The 22,920-nt window shown below is 43.9% G+C and overlaps 1 protein-coding gene across 1 annotated transcript in view; it reads right to left on the bottom strand.

Annotated features, from left to right (window-relative positions):
- Positions 1-79: 79 nt before the first annotated feature.
- The window catches only part of LOC124043468 (zinc finger CCHC domain-containing protein 14-like), a 37,496-nt gene continuing 14,655 nt past the window's right edge, over positions 80-22,920 (bottom strand). The window contains exons 3-13 of the mRNA XM_046362126.1: positions 18,404-18,474; positions 18,052-18,123; positions 17,761-17,846; positions 12,879-13,034; positions 12,309-12,345; positions 10,727-11,008; positions 10,202-10,290; positions 8,133-8,254; positions 4,296-4,451; positions 3,024-4,190; positions 80-2,890 (exon numbers count right to left, since the gene is read on the bottom strand). Of these exons, the coding sequence (XP_046218082.1) occupies positions 2,835-2,890; positions 3,024-4,190; positions 4,296-4,451; positions 8,133-8,254; positions 10,202-10,290; positions 10,727-11,008; positions 12,309-12,345; positions 12,879-13,034; positions 17,761-17,846; positions 18,052-18,123; positions 18,404-18,474 (2,294 nt within the window). The 3' untranslated portion in view covers positions 80-2,834. The remainder of the gene's footprint in view (positions 2,891-3,023; positions 4,191-4,295; positions 4,452-8,132; positions 8,255-10,201; positions 10,291-10,726; positions 11,009-12,308; positions 12,346-12,878; positions 13,035-17,760; positions 17,847-18,051; positions 18,124-18,403; positions 18,475-22,920) is intronic.

Here is a 22,920-nt window from a genome sequence, read left to right as displayed (position 1 = left end):
TCTAGAACCCCTATCCTGACGTTTGAATTAGATAAATACCGATCAGTGAGAAACATACAAATGTTGCCATGAAAGGATGGAAACCGAAAACATTTTAATGTCTTTTACAATGTTTGAGGCAGTATATAAAACAAACAATTCTTAAACACACTACACCATACAATACAAAAATTGTACATAAAAATGAAGTGATTTGCTCAAATCTGCTTCAAAATAATACCAAATGTTTTAAACTCCTTTTTTAATGCACAAAATGTTTACTTGAGATCAAGCAACATGCATAGCTATTGACTAAGAAGATAGCTATGTTACATTCAAATAATACCAGCTAATTAGATTTGTCTTTTGGACAGGGGGGTGTCATGTATGTTTGACAACAACCTCATTGGAACCAAGTAAGGTGAACCAGTTCCAGAATAAAAAAAAAAAAATATGGTGACATTTTATGTCCATACATTTTCTTTAGAAAAATATTTGTACCATGCAGGGTGGCTAAGGCATCCAGGATAAACAGCTTAGTGCACAAACATGATTTCCAATAGTCAATCATATCACTCTTTTTCATTTGAATGATAATGAAAACAGTTGGTTTACACAATGTTTGCAGCGTGAACCAGGGTGTATTCATTAGGCACAATGTAACAAAAATATATATATATAAAACAATATGCTAGTTCTGTATGTGGCGTACTGTTACACTAATGTTCTCACTGTAAACTCTATTACTCCCATGAGAACTAGACAGTACAGATGTGGTGAAAAGGTTTGACCACAAAGCTTTGACACTTTTTAAAAATACAACATTCCCCAGCATGCAATACTCTACAGGTGGTTAGATACGATCCTTGATTGGGCCTTACAATTCCTTGATCTTTGGTCCTCAGACCAGATCACATCCAGCAGAATAGAACTACTGTAAATCTGTTTCCTGTTTCAACCTGATCCTGATTTTGTCAGTCTTAAAGAGCAACAGCCCCTAAAAAAAAACGTATCATTTAGAAAACAGCATATGTGACATCAGAATGAGTCAGAAATATTTATTATACTGTCAAAATTGACTACGAAGTGTAAATAGGATAATTTTGGTCATAAAGTCAGCCTCGTCTAAAACAGAGTTTTGTAAGTGTTGTGGTCGTGACTGCATCACGTTGTAAATGAAGGTTGGGTTTGTTTAAATCCTGCCCATGTGCCCACAGCTGACTGCATGCAAATAATCATCAATTCAGAGTGGAGCTGCACGCAACACAATCGTAATGCCTGTGGTAAATTTGGGTTGACTTTGGATATCCCTATGGGGCTAGTTATGGACCATCTGTAAATTACACAATATACAAGGGACAATATGTAAGAATTCAATAGCTCCACATTTCAATGAATTAAAACATCAAACCAACTATAAATTGTAGAAATTCATATGCAAATATTGAAAGCATTTAATGAAAATGAAAAGTTCTGCAATGTGAAAATATTGTCTAATTTATATTGTGTCAGTTATTGACGGTCCCTAACTAGCCCAGAAGATAGGCTATCTAAAGTAAAATCAACTTTGCAGAGGTTGTGGACAAGCTGGCTGAAGCAAATTGGCGAAATAATTTGGCTAACTCTTCCCACCTGCGAACACACACAAAAGACACCCACATCAAACCACACCCCAAAACCAAATCAGTTTGAATTCAGTCATGGCCCCGAGAAATTTCATAAACATAATTTTCGACAAAATGTCCCTTATGACTGAATTGTGTCCTCCAGACCTGGCTAGGAACATTCCAGTGCAACACAAAAAAACGATAATAACTTGTCCATCCTTGAGGACTACGGTCCTCATGTCACACTCGCATCCAATGGACTGGGACCAGCCGATCTCATAAAAGTGCTTTCACATGCCACACCATGGTGGCAACTCAAGGACACATTCTCTGACATTCAATATCAAATCTTTTTCAAAAAGGATCCTCTTACATAGACCACCTCACCACATCAAATCCAACTGTTATAAAATCAAACATACATAACCTTATACATATAACTAAAACCTACACACATTTCGACAACGATTATAAAATTAGACTGCTCCAACTTCTAAATGGTTAAACAACACAAATATCAATGGCACATCTTAAAATCGAAACTAAGAATGCTCACACCATTTCTTTCACCATTAATACCTGCACTGTATAGGGCAAAGTACCCACAGTGAATGATGTGAAGAATAAAGCACTCGCTTCTCTTCCTCTGTGTTTCTCACAGACCTGCTCTGTCCCAGAGGAGAAGGATTTGGTAGTCAGTCAGTCAATGTGCGTTATTTGGCAGTCATATTACACTGTAAGTCTTTACATTCACACATCAGCATCCTCTCAGATACATCCAACTCATCTCCAGAGCGACTTAAGAGGACATCTTTGCATACCGCATGAGCTGTTATGAAAGGTGTAGGTCTGTGGAGTTTGACCGATTGACTGAGTGAGGCTGAGGTGGGTACCAAGTAGTGTGAGAAGTATTGCATCATATTTTCAACTGTGGATTTTGTACAGCTAAATCATTTCCCATTCAAAAACACTGTATACCCTCGGCCTCAGGGTTTAGACCTGACCATCTCTTGTATTTGGTATGATCAAAATCATATGGTACAGATGGACTGGGGTTAATATCTCCTTCCAAACTGACTCCATGCTTCGACTTTCATCAGTCGAGTTAAGTGGCCTCAGGCCACCATTCATTCTCCAATCATCAAAGTGTGTTCAAAGAGTCAAAGAGTTACCTAAATGAAAGGGACTCCTCCACCAGGAGGATCATAAGGTGCTGATGTGCACAGGGGTCACAGGAGTTCCTTGTTCTTAGTCCCCAGAGTCCTGGCTGTCTGATTTGGGAGCATACTTCAGCCGGAACGTGCCTGCAAAACAAAATACCAATGGTGCTAAATATATCAAGTTCCCCAAGAGGTTTCTGCAGATATTAAACATATGTATATTTAATCATGGAATTACAATATCTATTTTAGTAGCTGTAAGGTTTCTACTTTATACCTTGCTGAGCAGCGTCCATGGGTGGCTGCTTGCATTCCTGTGCCCGATGGCCGGTGACCCCACAGTTGTAGCAGGACAAGCTCCCTGGCTTCCTATGCCCTCCGTTCCCCACCCCCCCATGAGGCTTGTGCACGTTGGCACCGGCCCCCAGGAAGCCCTGCATGGGGGGCAGGATAAGCCCCTGCTGCCCCTGGGTGTCGTGGCTGTGAGACACACTGCTGTTGTAGAGGGGCGGTGCCACCAGGGGGTAGGGGAAGGGGGTGGCAGTGCTGCTCCCAGTCAGCAGGGGGCTGAGGTGAAGCAGGGGCCCCAGGGGGAACACTGATGCCCCTGAGAAGGGGTGCTGGAAGTACCCTGCATAGCTGGCCGGGAGGGCCCCGTAGGAGCCACAGTTCCCACTGCAGCCACAAGAGCTGCAGACGCAGACAGAGGAGTTAGGGGTGGAGCCAGAAGTGACAGCGTAGCTGCTGGTGTCCATGGAGGTGGGACTGGAGCTGGGTTGGACAGCGGACCTACTGTTCACACAGTAGGTGTTGCCTGGCACTGCTGCCATGGGAACACTGCTCGCAGTTCCCATGTGAACGCCACCCACAGACGGAAAAGCTAACTTGGAGGCAGGAGATGAGGAGGAAGAGGAGGAGGCCGAAGAGTAGGGGTAAGGGTAGTGTGCAGTATGCCGTAGAGAGGGGGACACCTGCAGGTGTAGAGGGGGGTGTGAGACGTGGTGCAGGGTGTTGGAGGTTGTGGTGAGGGCGGAGCTGGTGTCCACCATCAAGACTGGAGGGGAGCGCAGCACAGTGACCCCAGAGGGGCCCCGGGGCCCAGCAGAGTCCTGGCGAAGGGGAGGGGACCCCATACTGTCCACACTCAGGCCAGGGAACACTCTCTCCAGTCGCACCCCAAGAGCCACACCTGAACCCAGGGGCTTGGCCCGCTCATCAGGGCAGAAGGGAGGTAGCCGGGGCTTACAGGGGGAACCCAGGATGCGTCCTTGTGACTGTAGGCTTAGGGAGGGAGGAGGGAGGCTCATGTGGGAGGGGCAGGGAGTAAGATCATTCTGCACGGGCAGAACCTGAGCAGTGGGCCGACTAGGTCCTGTTGTAACGGTGGGGTTTAGGAGAACGTAAGTCCTGTCCTTATCTCCTAGTTCTAGTCCTGACTCCATCCCTGGATAGGGACAGGATGACACAAAACAAAATGTTATCAGTGATATACCAACTTATTGAAGGCCATGTCAGTTAGCATGATAACTGCTGAGGGAGATAGACTCACGTCTGTGTGGCTCCTTGGCCCTGTTGAAGGCCCCTTCCCGGGACAAAGACAGAGAGTGAGGGGTCATGGGGCTGGAGGGGGCGCTGGAATACCCTGAAGAGGAGCTGCTGTCCCGGGTGAGAGGGTGCACACCTGTCTCTACCTCCACACACAGCTCTAAACAAAGAAACCGTGATCAATGAAGCTGAAGGTGTACAGTTGAAGTTTAAATACACCTTAGCCAAATACATTTAAACACAGTTTTTCACAATTCCTGACATTTAAATCTGAGTAAAAATTACCTGTTTTAGGTCAGTTAGGATGACCACTTGATTTTGAGAATGTGAAATGTCAGAAAAATAGAGAGAATGATTTCAGCTTTTATTTCTTTCATCACATTTCCAGTGGGTCAGAAGTTTACATACAGTCAATTTGTATTTGCTAGCATTGCCTTGAAATTGTTTTAACTTGGGTCAAATGTTTTGGGTAGCCTTACAGACATCATTTCACTTATAATTCACTGTATCACGATTCCAGTGGGTCAGAAGTTTACATACACTAAGCTGACTGTGACTAAAAAGAGCTTGGAAAATTCCAGAAAATTATGTCATAGCTTTAGAAGCTTCTGATAAGCTAATTGACATAATTTGAGTCAATTGGAGTTGTACCTGTGGATGTATTTCAAGGCCTACCTTCAAACTCAGTGCCTCTTTGCTTGACATCATGGGAAAATCAAAAGAAATCAGCCAAGACCTCAGAAAAAAAATTGTAGACCTCCACAAGTCTGGTTCATCCGTGGGAGCAATTTCCAAACGCCCGAAGGTACCACATTCATCTGTACAAACAATGGGACCACGCAGCCATCATACTGCTCAGGAAGGAGATGCTATCTGTCTCCTAGAGATGAATGTACTTTGGTGCGAAAAGAGCAAATCAATCTCAGAACAACAGCAAAGGACCTTGTGAAGATGCTGGAGGAAACAGGTACAAAAGTATCTATATCCACAGTAAAACGAGACCTACAGTGGGACAAAAAAATATTTAGTCAGCCACCAAGGATTTTTTGTAGGATTTTTTATGAATTTATTTGCAAATTATGGTGGAAAATAAGTATTTGGTCACCTACAAACAAGCAAGATTTCTGGCTCTCACAGACCTGTAACTTCTTCTTTAGGAGGCTCCTCTGTCCTCTACTTGTTACCTGTAATAATGGCACCTGTTTGAACTTGTTATCAGTATAAAAGACACCTGTCCACAACCTCAAACAGTCACACTCCAAACTCCACTATGGCCAAGACCAAAGAATTGTCAAAGGACACCAGAAACAAAATTGTAGACCTGCACCAGGCTGGGAAGACTGAATCTGCAATAGGTAAGCAGCTTGGTTTGAAGAAATCAACTGTGGGAGCAATTATTAGGAAATGGAAGACATACAAGACCACTGATAATCTCCCTCGATCTGGGGCTCCACGCAAGATCTCACCCCGTGGGGTCAAGAACGGGTGAGCAAAAATCCCAGAACCACACGGGGGGACCTAGTGAATGACCTGCAGAGAGCTGGGACCAAAGTAACAAAGCCTACCATCAGTAACACACTACGCCGCCAGGGACACAAATCCTGCAGTGCCAGACGTGTCCCCCTGCTTAAGCCAGTACATGTCCAGGCCCGTCTGAAGTTTGCTAGAGAGCATTTGAATGATCCAGAAGAAGATTGGGAGAATGTCAAATGAAACCAAAATATAACTTTTTGGTAAAAACTCAACCGTTCGTGTTTGGAGGACAAAGAATGCTGAGTTGCATCCAAAGAACACCATACCTACTGTGAAGCATGGGGGTGGAAACATCATGCTTTGGGGCTGTTTTTCTGCAAAGGGACCAGGACGACTGATCCGTGTAAAGGAAAGAATTAATGGGGCCATGTATCGTGAGATTTTGAGTGAAAACCATGCAAGGGCATTGAAGATGAAACGTGGCTGGGTCTTTCTTCATGACAATGATCCCAAACACACCGCCCGGGTAACGAAGGAGTGGCTTCGTAAGAAGCACTTCAAGGTCCTGGAGTGGCCTAGCCAGTCTCCAGATCTCAACCCCATAGAAAATCTTTGGAGGGAGTTGAAAGTCTGTGTTTCCCAGCAACAGCACCAAAACATCACTGCTCTAGAGGAGATCTACATGGAGGAATGGGCCAAAATACCAGCAACAGTGTGTGAAAACCTTGTGAAGACAGAAAACGTTTGACCTCTGTCATTGCCAACAAAGGGTATATAACAAAGTATTGAGATAAACTTTTGTTATTGACCAAATACTTATTTTCCACCATAATTTGCAAATAAATTCATAAAAAATCCTACAATGTGATTTTCTGGATTTTTTTTCTCATTTTGTCTGTCATTGTTGAAGTGTACCTATGATGAAAATTACAGGCCTCTCTCATCTTTTTAAGTGGGAGAACTTGCACAATTGGTGGCTGACTAAATACTTTTTTGCCCCACTGTATATCGACATACCCTGAAAGGCCACTCAGCAAGGAAGAAGCCGCTGCTCTAAAACCGGAATAAAAAAGCCAGACTATGGTTTGCAACTGCACATGGGGACTAAGATCGTACTTTTTGGAGAAATGTCCTCTGGTCTGATGAAACAAAAATAGGACTGTTTGGCCATAATGACCATTTTTATGTTTGGAGGAAAAGGGGGAGGCTTGCAAGCCGAAGAACACCATCTCAACCGTGAAGCACGGGGGTGGCAGCATCATGTTGTGGGGGTGCTTTGCTGCAAGGGAACTGGTGCACTTCGCAAAATAGATGGCATCACGTGAAAGGAAAATTATGTGGATATACTGACGCAACATCTCAAGACATCAGTCAGGAAGTTAAAGCTCGCAAATGGGTCTTCCAAATGGACAATGACCCCAAGCATACTTCCAAAGTTGTGGCAAAATGGCTTAAGGACAACAAAGTCAAGGTATTTACATTTACATTTAAGTCATTTAGCAGACGCTCTTATCCAGAGCGACTTACAAATGATTGGAGTGGCCATCACAAGCCCTGACCTCAATCGCATATAAAATTTGTGGGCAGAACTGAAAAAGTGTTGTGAGCAAGGAGGCCTCCAAACCTGACTCAGTTACACCAGCTCTGTCAGGAGGAATGGGCCAAAATTCACCCAACTTATTGTGGGAAGCTTGTAGAAGGCTACCCGAAACATTTGACCCAAGTTAAACAATTTAAAGGCAATGCTTCCAAATACTAATTGAGTGTATGTACATTTCTGATCCACTACGAATGTGATGAAAGAAATAAAAGCTCAAATAAATAATTCTCTCTACTATTATTCTGACATTTCACATTCTTAAAATAAAGTGGTGATCCTAACTGACCTAAGACAGGGAATTTTTTACTAGGATTAAATGTCAGGAATTGTGAAAAACTGAGTTTTTAAATGTATTTGGCTAAGGTTTATGTAAACCTCCGACTTCAACTGTAGTAGGCTACCTGCAGTACGTTGTAAAGGTCATGCTGAGAAGGTGTACGTCAGAGGAGGCTGGTGGGAGGAGCTATAGAAGGACGGCTCATTGTAATGGCTGGAATGGAATAAATGGAACAGTATCAAACACATCAAACATATGGAAACCACACATTTGACTCCGTTCTGTTTGTCCCATTTCAGCCATTAAAATGGGACCATCTTCCTACAGCTCCCCCCACCACCCTCCTCTGGTGTACATGTATTGCCAATGTTAATAAATGTGTAGTCTACATGCCAACAGAGTACCGATCATGTCTTTGTGTGACCTTTATTCCAAATGTCAAGTTTACTTGTATTGAAATGATATCCTGTCAGATGAGTTGCATACTGTACCTGTGTTGCTACTTGAGTAGACGTGTGCCACTGGGCCTATGTGGCTGGATGGAGTAACCCTGGCGATGCCACTGCACGACACAGGGAACTGGGACAACATATACCTCTTCTCCATCTTCTCCCTATTGACAGGAACACAGTCAGTCATCACAGAAACATCTTTGTCATCTCTACATAGCGGACAGCCACAGTATGATCTGGAGACAGTAGCTCTATTGAAACCCTAGAGGGTGCTCTAGTCTAGCCGCCAAGATTACAAAAGCACAGCATCAACACCCTCTGTTTCACCAACACACCAGCAACAGGTTGTGTGAGAAATAGTTACTTCAGATGAACACCAGTGCCATGAATGGTACAGAGAATTGCTAGAAACATTTAACAACCTTTGAGTCGGTACTCTTACAAATAAAGTACAAGGAGGAGGACATATGACACATACACAATTTTGACAACTCACCATATTATATAGCTAGGAAAATCCTGTTAATTTAGCTGCATTGCCAGGTGGAGAAAAAAAAACAGGCTTGACAGTGTAATGAGTGATCCCGAATAAGCTCCCATTAAGCTCACTGATAGTCCGACAGATCTATGGAAAAGCACCTGAGGAACTTTCCACTTCCTGTCACCAACACACATGGTCGTACCTGGCTAAACCTGGCTAATGGAAACATGCTGATATTAGCTGTGGAAACAGGCTGAGTGATAGTGTTCTCTCTCAGTAACACTCCTACGCTACAACAGGTGACTGGGTTTTCCATCCGGTTTATTCTTTCCATCTTTCCTTTAGGTACAACTTATCTGGACTAACCAATCTACCCCACCGGAATGCTAGTTAACCATTGACAACCAAATGACCATGAATCTTTATACCTTCACATCCCTTACAGAAAAAGATTGCAGTTAGAGTGCAGTATAACTGCAGTATGCTGCATCCAAAATAACACAGTTTCTTTTCATATGCTAATTTTGCAGTGTAACTGCAGTTCAACTGCAGTTCACTGCAGTTATTCTGCAATTACTGAGTCCAGAATACCAGTCGACTGCAGTTACTGCACTTATAAAAACGGCAATATTTTTTGTAAGGGATTGTTGAATACTAATTTCTGTCTTGAAGGGTATTCTAGAGCATTATTTTCTTATAAATGGCCATAGTTCATTTTTACATGTTTTGTTTGAGCTGCTTTGAAAGCCTTAGTATAAAAGGGATAATCAACTCGTGGCTCTCAGGGAAATAACGCAACTCCATGGAAGGTTAGTTCCACTCCGCTACCGCGTGTCATTCATTATATTCCATAGAACACATAACCTCGTGTTGATTGTCCCTTACATAAACACCATTGACAAATCTCCTGTGTTAATGTTTAATAAAATAAACAATCAACAGACACACCTTTTACAAATGTTACACAAACTTCGAAGTAAGACTATCTAAATAATACAATTATGAAACATTAGTTGTAAATAGAGTATCCATCCATCCATCTACCCATCCATCCACCCATCCCATCCATCCATCCATCCATCCACCCATCCATCTACCCATCCATCTACCCATCCATCCATCTACCCATCCATCTACCCATCCATCCATCTACCCATCCATCCATCTACCCATCCATCCATCCATCCATCCATCCATCCATCCATCCATCCATCTACCCATCCATCTACCCATCCATCCATCTACCCATCCATCCATCCACCCATCCATCCATTCATATACCCATCCATCCATCCATCCATCCATTCATCCATCCATCCATCCATCCATTCATCCATCCATCCATCCATCTACCCATCCATCCGTCATCTATCTACCCATCCATTCATCCATCTACCCATCCATCCATCTACCCATTCATCCATCTACCCATTCATCCTTCTACCCATGCATGCATCCATCTACCCACCCATCCAGCTCCCCACCCATCCATCTACCCATCCATCTCATTACCCTCTGAACTACCTGAGTCTACACAGGAGTATGTTGGAATGGGCGCATCACTGCTTTTATGTGGCTGGGGGACAGAGGGCTTGATAAGGGGTCTGGGTTCAGGGTTCAGACTCACTTCTGCAGTTCCAGCTGCGTCTTCAGCTTCTTCTTGGCTCCCTGGGTGAGGTCATACTTGTTCAGATCCTCCTCTGTGAGTCCAAGGAACTGCGGGAAAAAAGAGCACATTTAAGAGCACAGATAGGGGCTAGTAGGGAGAATGAGATTGTTAGGGGAAGACAGAAACTGTTGTTTGATCTATTCTAATGTCTATTGTTGGGGCTTTCTAATAACAGACATGTAGCCTCATTCTGACATGTTATCATTGATATTGCACTTGTCCAGACTACTTGCTTGTAAATATCCTTTGCTGTTTTCTAATATGTGATTTTGTCAGTATTGTGATTGCTGCTAAATGAATCCCTCTTTGAGGACATAAACGTTTTCTGAATCTGAACTCTTACACCCCATTTCCAAGCCAGAACAAAGCCACTTTTAGTTATATCCTTATCTCTTCAGCTCCATAGGTGTCTTAAATGCCACTCATCCACTGTAACCTAAACCCACCAATGAGAGACTCTCTCCTTCCTCAAAGCCCACCCACCTCCTCCATGGTCAACTGCTTGAACACTGGGTAGTACTTGTGCAGGCGGAGTTTCCTCAGCCAGTCCAGGATGCCATTCTGTTCTGGGCTGCTCTGCAGTGGAGGACCAGGGTTCTGGAGGTGGCCGGGAGGGAGTGCATTATCCCCCCCCCTGCTACCCCCACCCCACCAGAAGGAAGGATGGGCATAGTGCCCTGGGGGGGCAGCTGGGTAGGAGAGTGAGTCTGAATGGAGTTGTGAACGCTCATGACTGTCTGGATACTGGCTACACCACATAAAGCCCTGAGAGAGAGGGGCGGGGGGGGGGATAGGAAACATGGAGGAAAAGTAGGGAAAGGTTCATGACAGGAAAAGGACAGTGAATACTGTATATTGCAAAGGATGGAAATAATGTAATTAAGATATTAAGATAATTATACAGGTTGCAGATTTGAATAGGCAGCAACAGTCTATATCAAACTTAGTGACACTACATTACCAAAAGTATGTGGACACCTGCTAGTCGAACATCTCATTCAAAAACCATGGGCATTAATATGGAGTAGGTCCCCCCCTTTGCTGGTATAACAACCTCCACTCTTCTGCGAAGGCTTTCCACTAGATGTTGGAACATTGCTGCGGGTACTTGCTTCCATTCAGCCACAAGAGCATTGGTGAGGTTGGGCACTGATGTTAGGTGATTAGGCCTGGCTCGCAGTTGGCATTCCAATTCATCCCAAAGGTGTTCGTTGGGGTTGAGGTCAAGACTCTGTGCAGGCCAGTCAAGTTCTTCCACACTGATCTCGACAAACCATTTCTGTATGGACCTCGCTTTGTGCATCGAAGTATTGTCATGCTGAAACAGGAAAGGGCCTCCCCCAAACTGTTGCCACAAAGTTGGAAGCACAGAATCTTCTAGAATGTAATTGAATGCAGTATTGTTAAGATTTCCCTTCACTGGAACTAAGGGGCCTAGCCTAAATCATGAAAAACAGCCCCAGAACATAATTTATCCTCTACTGAACTTTACAGTTGGCACTATGCATTGGGGTAAGTAGCGTTCTCCTGGCATCTGCTGAACCCAGATTCGTCCATCAGACTGCCATATGGTGAAGTGTGATTTTCATTCCATAAAACGCATTTCCATTGCTCCAGGGTGCAATGGCAGTGAGCTTTACACCATTCCAGCCAAAGCTTGGCATTGCGCATGGTGATCTTAGGTAGTGAGTGCTGCAACCAAGTACCGAGTATCTCAGCATTCGGCAGTCCCGTTCTGTGAGCTTGTGTGGCCTACCACTTCACGGCTGAGCCGTTGTTTCACCTAGACGTTTCCACTTCAACAATAACAGCACTTACAGTTTACCAGGGCAGCTCTAGCAAGGCAGAAATTTTACAAATTGACTTGTTGAAAAGGTGGTACCCTATGATGGTGCCATGTTGAAAGTCACTGAGCTCTTCAGTAAGGCCATTCTACCGACAATATTTGTCTATGGAGATTGCATGACTGTGTGCTCGATTTAACACACGAATCCACTAATTTGAAGGTGTGTCCACATACTTTTGTATATATAGTGTATGTTGAGTGATAAAGATGGGAGCCCACCTGTTGGCTCCTCTGTATTGAAACAAGCACCCAAGACCTGTAGCACATGAAAGAAACATAGATCAGTCAGCCACATAATCAACAACCTCTAAATAAGTATACTTTATGAATGGCGATATACAGTACGCAAAACTCATTTTTGAATCTTGTCTATTGTTTATTGACTTCTTGACTTCTTGACTTTATTGACTTCTTGACAAAATATCAGCTGAGGGTCACCAGCTTTTCGAGTTTAATTTAAGAGCAGTGTGATATTTCAGCACTTTACTGGGGCCTGTGGTACCACATTACAGCAGAGTAAGATAGATTTTTATTTCACTGCATCCCAAGGGTCTCGCAATATCAGCCAAGCGGCGAAAGGCTAGCTGCTCCAGACACAGTCAGACAGACATCCAGGTCTCTCCCACTGCCACTGGCCTGCCTGGGGAGACGGAACTGTAAATAAACTCTAGGATGATGTCACCATTCGCCAGGCCTACCAACACAAACATGCCAGTCCAAATTCCCACACAAATCTAAAATAGAACCCCTCAAACCCCAGAGATAAAGTGCCACTCCTCTCAGCCAAACAGAGAGGGGGACATATACGTCCCATGAAAACAGAGTAGGGTTAGGACAGGAGTCTTACTTGCAGTGGGGGGGGGAGAGAGGGCGATGGAGGCAGTGCTGAAGAAGAGTTCGGCTTGGTAGTGTTTGAGAATGTGGGCTGGAAGCACTGTCAGGCACCTGTACAAGGAAGGAACACATGAGATAACGTTACATTCCGTGCTCGATATGATTCCTTCCCTCCTTATCTCTTGTCTTTGACAGTAACACCTGGAACTAGGTCAAAAACAACATTAAAACAACATGCGCCGAATACAACAGGTGTCGGTAGACCTTACAGTGACATGCTTGCTTACAAGCCCTTATCCAAAAATGCAGTTTAAAAAAATAAGACTAAGACATAAAAGTAACAAATAATTAAAGAGAAGTAGTAAAATAACAAAAGGCTATATACAGGTGGTACCGGTACAGAGTCAATGTGCGGGGGTAATTGTGGTAATATGTACATGTAGGTATAGTTATTAAACAGAGAGTAGCAGAAGCGTAAAAGGGGGGGGGGGCAATGCAAATAGTCTAGGTAGCCATTTGATAAGATGTTCAGGAGTCTTACGGCTTGGGGGTAGAAGCTGTTTAGAAACATCTTGGACCTAGACTTGGTGCTCTGGTACTGCTTGCCATGTGGTAGCAGAGAGAACAGTCTATGACTAGGGTGGCTGGAGTCTTTGACAATTTTTAGGGCCTTCCTCTGACACCGCCTGGTATAGAGGTCCTGGATGGCAGGAAGTTTGGCCCCAGTGATGTACTGGGCCGTACGCACTACCCTCTGTAGTGACTTGTGGTGTGAGGCCAAGCAGTTGCCATACCAGGCAGTGATGCAACCAGTAAGGATGCTCTCGATTGTGCAGCTGTAGAACCTTTTGAGGATCTGAGGACCCACGTCATCAATGCACTTGTTGATAAACTACAGTAACTACTTGGTTGTTACTCATACATATGTAGTATGAAAATATTATATATCACAACACATACAGTGTTAACTATGCACCAATGTTATCACTGTTTAGCCCGGCCTACTAACTGTTAGTGTGTTAGCATCGGCCTGCTAACTGTCTGAATCGCTGTGTTCCCAGTCAGCCCAACCACTCACTGGACCCATATTGTTCACTTGGCTATGCATGCCTCTCTCTAATATCAATATACCTCATCCATTACTGTTCTGGTTAGTGATTACTGTCTTATTTCACTGTAGAGCCTCTAGCCCTGCTCAATATGCCTTAACCAACCTTATTGTTCCATCTCCTACATATGCGATGACATCACCTGTTTTAAATGTCTCTAGAGACTATATCTCTCTAGTCATTACTCAATGCCTAGGTTTACCTCCAATGTACTCACATCCTACCTTACCTTTGTCTGTACACTATGCCTTTAATCTATGCTATTGTGCCCAGAAACCTGCTCCTTTTACTCTCTTTTGAGAACGTGCTAGACGGCCAGTTCGTATAGCATGTAGCCGTACCCTTATCCTACTTCTCCTCTGTTCTTCTGGTGATGTAGAAGTTAATCCAGGTCTTGCAGTGCCTAGCTCCACTCCCCAGGTGCTCTCATTTGTTTACTTCTGTAACCGTAAAAGTCTTGGTTTCATGCATGATAACATTAGAAGCCTACTCCCTAAGTTTGTTTTACTCACTGCTTTAGCACACTCTGCCAACCCGGATGTCTTAGTCGTGTCTGAATCCTGACTTAGGAAAACCACCAAATACCTTGAAATCTCCATCGCTAACTATAGCATTTTCCGTCAAGATAGAACTGCCAAAGGGGGCGGTGTTGCAATCTACTGCAAAGATAGCCTGCAGAGTTCTGTATTACTATCCAAGTCTGTACCCAAACAATTCAAGCTTCTACTTCTAAAAATTCACCTTTCCAGAAACAAGTCTCTCACTGTTGCCGCTTGCTATAGACCTTCCTCTGCCCCCAGCTGTGCCCTCTATACCATATGTGAATTGATTGCCCCCATCTATCTTCTGAGCTCGTGCTACTAGGTGACCTAAACTGGGTCATGCTTAACACCCGGCCATCCTACAATCCAAGCTTGATGCCCTCAATCTCACACAAATCATCAATGAACCTACCAGGTACAACTCCAAATCCGTAAACACGGGCACCCTCATAGATGTCATTCTAACTAACTCACCATCCAAATACACCTCTGCTGTTTTCAATCAAGATCTCAGCGATCACTGCCTCATTGCCTGCATCCGTAAATGATCAGCGGTCAAACGGCCTCCACTCATCACTGTCAAATGCTTCTTAAAACACTTCTGCGAGCAGGCCTTTCTAATTGACCTGGCCGGGGTATCCTGGAATGACATTGACCTCATCCCGTCAGTAGATGATGCCTGGCTATTCTTTAAAAGTGCCTTCCTCATCATCTTAAATAAGCATGCCCCATTAAAAAAATGTAGAACTAGGAATAGATATAGTCCGGCAAATATATAAAATATACACAGGCAGTTAGGAAAGCTAAGGCTAGCTTTTTCAAACAGAAATTTGTATCCTGTAGTACGAACTCGAAAAAGTTCTGGGACACTGTAAAGTCCATGGAGAATAAGAGCACCTCCTCCCAGCTGCCCACTGCTCTGAGGCTAGGAAACACTGTCACCACCGATAAATCCACTATAATTGATAATTTCAATAAGCATTTCTCTACAGCTGGCCATGCTTTCCACCTGGCTACCCCTATCCCGGTCAACTGCCGGCACCCTCCACAGCAACCCGCCAAAGCCCCCACCATTTCTCCTTTACCCAAATCCAGATAGCTGATGTTCTGAAAGAGCTGCAAAATCTGGACTCCTACAAATCACCGGGGCTAGACAATCTGGACCCTCTCTTTCTAAAATTATCTGCCGAAATTGTTGCAACTCCTATTACTAGCCTGTTCAACCTCTCTTTCGTATCGTCTGAGATTCCCAAAGATTGGAAAGTTGCCGCGGTCATCCCCCTATTCAAAGGGGGTGACACTCTAGATCCAAACTGCTACAGACCTATATCTATCCTACCCTGTCTTTCTAAGGTCTTCGAAAGCCAAGTTATCAAAAAGATTACTGACCATTGCGAATCCCACTGTACCTTCTCCGCTATGCAATCTGGTTTCAGAGCTGGTCATGGGTGCACCTCAGCCACGCTCAAGGTCCTAAACGACATCATAACCGCCATCGATAAGAGACATTAATGTGTAGCCGTATTCATCGACCTGGCCAAGGCTTTTGACCCTGTCAATCACCACATTCTAATTGGCAGACTCGACAGCCTTGGTTTCTCAAATTATTGCCTCACCTGGTTCACCAACTACTTAGAGGTCAGTATGTCAAATCAGAGGGCCTGTTGTCCGGACCTCTGGCTGTCTCTATGGGGGTGCCACAGGGTTCAATCCTCAGGCCGACTCTCTTCTCTGTATACATCAATGATGTTGCTCTTGCTGCTGGTGATTCTCTGGTACACCTCTACGCAGACGACACCAATCTGTATACTTCTGGCCCCTCTTTGGAAACTGTGTTAACTAACCTCCAGATGAGCTTCAATGCCATACAACTCTCCTTCCGTGGCCTCCAACTGCTCTTAAACGCAGGGAAAACTAAATGCATGCTATTCAACCGATCACTGCCCGCAACTGCTCGCCTGTCCAGCATCACTACTCTGGATGGCTCTGACTTAGAATACGTGGACAACTACAAATACCTAGGTGTCTGGTTAGACTGTAAACTCTCCTTCCAGATTCACATTAAGCATCTCCAATCCAAATTATAAATCTAGAATTGGCTTCCTATATCAAATCAAATCAAATTTATTTATATAGCCCTTCGTACATCAGCTGATATCTCAAAGTGCTGTACAGAAACCCAGCCTAAAACCCCAAACAGCAAGCAATGCAGGTGTAGAAGCATATCGCAACAAAGCATCCTTCACTCATGCTGCCAAACATACCCTCGTAAAACTGACCATCCTACCGATCCTCGACTTCAGTGATGTCATCTATAAAATAGCCTCCAACACTCTACTCAACAAACTGGATGCAGTCTATCACAGTGCCATCCGTTTTGTCACCAAAGCCCCATACACTACACACCATTGCGACCTGTACGCTCTCGTTGGTTGGACCTCGCTTCATACACGTCGCCAAACCCACTGGCTACAGGTTATCTACAAGTCTCTGCTAGGTAAAGCCCCACCTTATCTCAGCTCACTGGTCACCATAGCAGCACCCACTCGTAGCATGCGCTCCAGCAGGTATATCTCACTGTTCACCCCCAAAGCCAATTCCTTCTTTGGTCGTCTTTCCTTCCAGTTCTCTGCTGCCAATAACTGGAACGAACTGCAAAAATCTCTGAAGCTGGAGACTCATATCTCCCTCACTAGCTTTAAGCACCAGCTGTCAGAGCAGCTCACTGCACCTGTACATAGCCCATCTATCTAACTACCTCATCCCCATACAGTATTTATTTATTTATCTTGCTCCTTTGCACCCCAGTATCTCTACTTGCACATTCATCTTCTGCACATCTACCATTCCAGTGTTTAATTGCTATACTGTAATTACTTCGCCACCGTGGCCTATTTATTGCCTTAACTCCCTTATCTTACCTAATTTGCACTCACTGTATATAGACTTTTTGTGTTGTTTTGTTCTACTGTATTATTGACTATGTTTTGTTTATTCCATGTGGAACTCTGTGTTGTTGTATGTGTGGAATTACTATGCTTTACCTTGGCCAGGTCGCAGTTGCAAATGAGAACTTGTTCTCAACTAGCCTACCTGGTTAAATAAAGGTGAAATAACATTTTTAAAAACATATTGAACAGGTTCAGGTGGGCTACCTTGGTCAGTGACAATGCTGATGGACCTTACCTGGGGTCCAGCTCAGAGGTCTGATCAAGGCCAAGGGACTGAAGCAGGAACTTCTCTCGACCTTCATCAGGGAAAAGCTGGGAGACCTGGGAGAAACACAAAATAGGATATTGACCTTCACATCACTATTGAACAGATGGAAGATGGGTACAGTGGACATAAAGACAGGTTTCCCCCCACTTCAAAATTCTGTCAATCCTAGCCTGAAAAAAGGTAGCTGCTAGTTAGCAGAACAGCCGATAAGAGACATAAGCGATCAGTCCCCTCTCTGTGCTTCAGCCACTTTCTTACCTGGGAGAGAAAGTTCAGCACCTCCTGGTGAGTCCTGCTCACAGTGGAAACAGAGGAGTCTGACCATGTGACCTGTGGGATGAGGAGAGAGTGAGTGGACTGGGCAACAGTGTACAATAACTAACATACAGTACATACTGGAACTTATGTGTTCCTGTGTGTGTGTGTGTGTGTGTGTGTGTGTGTGTGTGTGTGTGTGTGTGTGTGTGTGTGTGTGTGTGTGTGTGTGTGTGTGTGTGTGTGTGTGTGTGTGTGTGTGTGTGTGTGTGTGTGTGTGTGTGTGTGTGTGTGTGTGTGTGTGTGTGTGTGTGTGTGTGCGTGTGTGTGCGTGCGTGCGCGTGCGCATACCCACCTCTAGCATATATTCACTTGGTTTCTCCCCCTTGTGAGTCACTCCACTCAGCTCTATCCTCTCTATGTTCACTGAAGAAAAGAATATATATATATTATTTGGATTATCTGATTTTATCGTTCAGCAAACAAAGAACATCAAGTAAGACATTGCTTTGGTGTCTCGTATTTTTCTGCCATGCATGCTAGATGAAAACGTAGTTCCTGTTAGATCTACTGTTGAGACTGTTCTTTTGGCACCGAAAGTACTTAAATTACATATCTGAATTCGTAGAGAACATCACAAGAAATGAGGTCACCTGGTGTCTAATTAAACACATTAAACACTTTAAACTGGAGAACAGAGGACAGTGAGATAGAACAAAAAAAACTAGAGAGAACATACAGATAGAGGTACAAGGTAGAAAGAAAGAGAGCCATGGAGAGAAAAAGTGACAGGATGATCTAGATTTATGGCTGGACTAGTGGCACATTTTAGGGATCCTGCCAGTGACATTTTAAAACATTTGGCTGAACTCCGTATCGGATTCAGAGAACACACACACACACACCATCTGAAATCTCATACACAACACTCATAAACACACATACAGTAGAGTACACACACACAAGCCTGTTTGTTAAATATACCCTGCAGACTCAGCACTTCCTCCGGTGTGTATTAGCACTGGGAGAGGCACTAGCTAGCTGAATGAAGCTCTGTGCTGAATGTGACCTATCTGAGAGGATCAGAAATGTAGAAATACTGTGAAAAACCTCCCCTGTAACTTTTCTTACCCAGAGGTTTGGCTCTCAGTCTCAGGCCAGGAAAGGGCCTCTCCCCCGGCAGGCAAGTGTGAACTCATCTGAAGTATTCTGAGTAGCAGAAAGTCTATAGGCTTCACTGTAAGTCTAAACTGCTTTTACTAAAGGCTAAAACGTCATTACTCTCACTGAGTGTGTGTGTGTGTGTGTGTGTGTGTGTGTGTGTGTGTGTGTGTGTGTGTGTGTGTGTGTGTGTGTGTGTGTGTGTGTGTGTGTGTGTGTGTGTGTGTGTGTGTGTGTGTGTGTGTGTGTGTGTGTGTGTGTGTGTGTGTGTGTGTGTGTGCGCACAGGCATGTGTGAGTGTGTAAGTGAAAGAGCGTAGGAACACCGTGTGTAAAAGAGCCAAGTGGGGAAATTTTATTTTTATTTTTTACTTTTTTTTAAAAGTGAATGCGATGTGAGAGAGAGACAGCAGAGGAACTATGTCATGCTGTCTGGCCTGGATTCTCCCTTCCTGTGTGAGCTCCCTCTCCTGCAGTCACGGCTAGAAGGGATCCAGCTTTTGTAAAATTAACGTCAAACATTTGTTTTTGCATTTTAGCTAACTCAAAGTATTTTCCTAACCTTAACCTAATTCTCATAACCTGCTGTAAAAAGTCATATCTGACGTTAATTTTACAAAAGCTGTATCCCTTCTAGCCATACAAAATTATACAGTAGCCACAGGCTCAGCAATAGAGCAGTCCTGCCCTAATACCATGCACTCTCTGTCACGGCAGAGTTTACACATCAGGCCCAGCCCCCTCCATCCTCACGCAATAGAAAATGATAAAAACTAAGCAGATCTTTTTTTAAATTGGTACCATGAACAAAAATATAAACAAAATATGCAGAAATTTCAGATTTTACTGAGCTACAGTTCATATAAGGAAATCAGTCAATTTAAATCAATTCATTAGGCCCTCATCTTTGGATTTCACATGACTGGTAATACAGATATGAATCTGTTGGTCACAGATACCTTTAAAAAAAGTAGGAGCGTGGATTAGAAAACCAGTCCTTATCTGGTGTGACCACCATTTGCCTCATGCAGCGTGACAAATCTCCTTTGCATAGAGATGATAAGGCTGCTGATTGTGGCCTGTGGAATGTTGTCCCACTCCTCTTCAATGGCTGTGCAAAGTTGGTGGATATTAGCAGAAACTGAAACACTCTGTCATACACGTCGATCCAGAGCATCCCAAACTTCCCCAGTGTGCCAGTGGCCATCGAAGGTGAACATTTCCCCACTGAAGTTGGTTACGGCACTGTCTGCAGTCAGGTCAAGACCCTGGTGAGGACGATAAGTATGCAGATGAGCTTCCCTGAGACAGTTTCTGACAGTTTGTGCAGAAATTCTTTGGTTGTAAAAACCGGTAAATAAAGCAAAATGACAAAGACAATATAAGACAAAACATGACAGAGTTTGTGCACAGTTCCATCAGCTGTCTGGGTGGCTGGGCTCAGCAATCCCACAGGTGAAGAAGCCGGATGTGGAGGTCCTGGACTGGCGTGGTTATACGTGGTCTAAGCCGTGAGGCCGGGTGTAGGTACTGCCAAATTCTCTAAAACGACATTGGAGGCAGCTTATGGTAGAGAAATTAACATTAAATTCTCTGGAAATTAACTCTGAGGAACATTCCTGCAGTCAGCATGCCAATTGCACTCTCCCTCAAAACTTGAGACATCTGTGGCATTGTGTTTTGTGACAAAACTGCACATTATAGAGTGGGCTTTCATTGTCCCCAGGACAAGGTGCACCTGTGTAATCATCATGCTGTTTAATCAGCTTCTTGATATGTCACAACTGTCAGGTGGATGGATTATCTTGGCAAATGAGAAATGCTCACTAACAGGGATCTAAACAAATTTGTGCAGAACATTTGAGAGAAATATGTTTTTGTGAACATTTTTGGGATCTGTTATTTCAGCTGATGAAACATGGGACTTTGTGTTTATTGTTTTGTTCAGTGTATTTTATTGTAAGTCACCTAAATATCTAACTACATTTCCCATTGTTCACGCAACAATGACTGGTCTTGATAGAGATGATTTGGTATGGTATGATCATCCGTAAACACATTGGCATTAAAGTAACTGTCCAGTGTTTCTAGATTTCTATGAAATATTACTTATAATTAATTACAATATGAGTGAAATAGTTTTCCTTCCGCAAAAAAATGTAATTAGGTATGGCATACCCCAACAACAGAATGGTGTGAGTGTATAACAGTCATGAAAAATATTAACTCAGTAGACAGTTGATTGGCCAGCTCATCCTCCTCAGGAGGTTGACATCATCCACTATGAGGAAATAGCAAGCATTTTTAAACAGTCTGTTTGAGATACAAGTTTGAGTTGGGGTTGGGCCAAGATAAAAGCAGAGCAGTTCGAAAAAAAAAACAACACAGAGTTACACATGGGATAAACAGCTCTCTTCCCACGAGCTTGTGACGAAAGATCACCCGTCGTTCTATGCGGATGGCGAGAGCAATCAAAGTCCACACTGGAACCTCCCGGGAGAGAATCTCATCAAACTGCGTGGAGTCCCTCCAATAACACAACAGGAAAATCTATGTACAGTGTGTGCAAATATAGTAAGGTTAGGGAGGTAAGGCAATAAATTAGGCCAATAGTGGCGAAATAATTACAATTTAGCATTAACACTGGAGTGATAGATGCACAGATGGTGATGTGCAAGTAGAGATACTGGGGTGCAAAAGAGCCAAAAAAATAAATAACAATGTAGTCAGATGACAAGAGAACAGCTGGTGCAGCAGTGTTCTCTAGGGTAATCAATGTCTCCGTCAGTGGCAAAAAGTGTAGAGACTGAAGGGCACTAGGAATTCCACATAGGTTGTGCATGCAGGGTACGCTAAATTAGAGGGTTTGCCGCTACGGGGTAGAGGAGCATCTGTAAAACCTACATTGAAGAGGAGCAAATTTTCCGGCGCCGACAGAGATGGCCGCCTCGCTTTGCGTTCCTAGGAAACTATGCATTTTTTGTTTTTTTTACGTGTTATTTCTTACATTAGTACCCCAGGTCATCTTAGGTTTCATTACATACAGTCGAGAAGAACTACTGAATATAAGAGCAGCGTCAACTAACCATCAGTACGACCAAGAATATGACTTTCGCGAAGCGGATCCTGTGTTCTGCCTTTCACCCAGGACAACGGAATGGATCCCAGCCGGCGACCCAAAGAAACGACTTCGTAAAAGAGGGAAACGTAGCGGTCTTCTGGTCAGACTCCGGAGACGGGCACATCGTGCACCACTCCCCAGTATACTTCTCGCCAATGTCCAGTCTCTTGACAACAAGGTTGATGAAATCCGAGCAAGGGTAGCATTCCAGAGGGACATCAGAGACTGTAACGTTCTTTGCTTCACGGAAACATGGCTCACTGGAGAGACGCTATCGGAGTCGGTGCAGCCAGCTGGTTTCTCCACGCATCGCGCCGACAGAAACAAACATCTTTCTGGTAAGAAGAGGGGCGGGGACGTATGCCTTATGACTAACGAGACATGTGGTGATGAAAGAAACATACAGGAACTCAAATCCTTCTGTTCACCTGATTTAGAATTCCTCACAATCAAATGTCGACCGTATTATCTACCAAGGGAATTCTCTTCGATTATAATCACAGCCGTATATATTCCCCCTCAAGCAGACACATCGATGGCTCTGAACAAACTCTATTTGACTCTTTGCAAACTGGAATCCATACATCCTGA

Source organism: Oncorhynchus gorbuscha, linkage group LG01, assembly GCF_021184085.1.
Source record: "Oncorhynchus gorbuscha isolate QuinsamMale2020 ecotype Even-year linkage group LG01, OgorEven_v1.0, whole genome shotgun sequence".
NCBI lineage: Eukaryota > Metazoa > Chordata > Actinopteri > Salmoniformes > Salmonidae > Oncorhynchus > Oncorhynchus gorbuscha.
The sequence above is the reverse complement of the archived record's forward strand: the minus strand, read 5'-3'. Positions and strand labels throughout refer to the sequence as shown.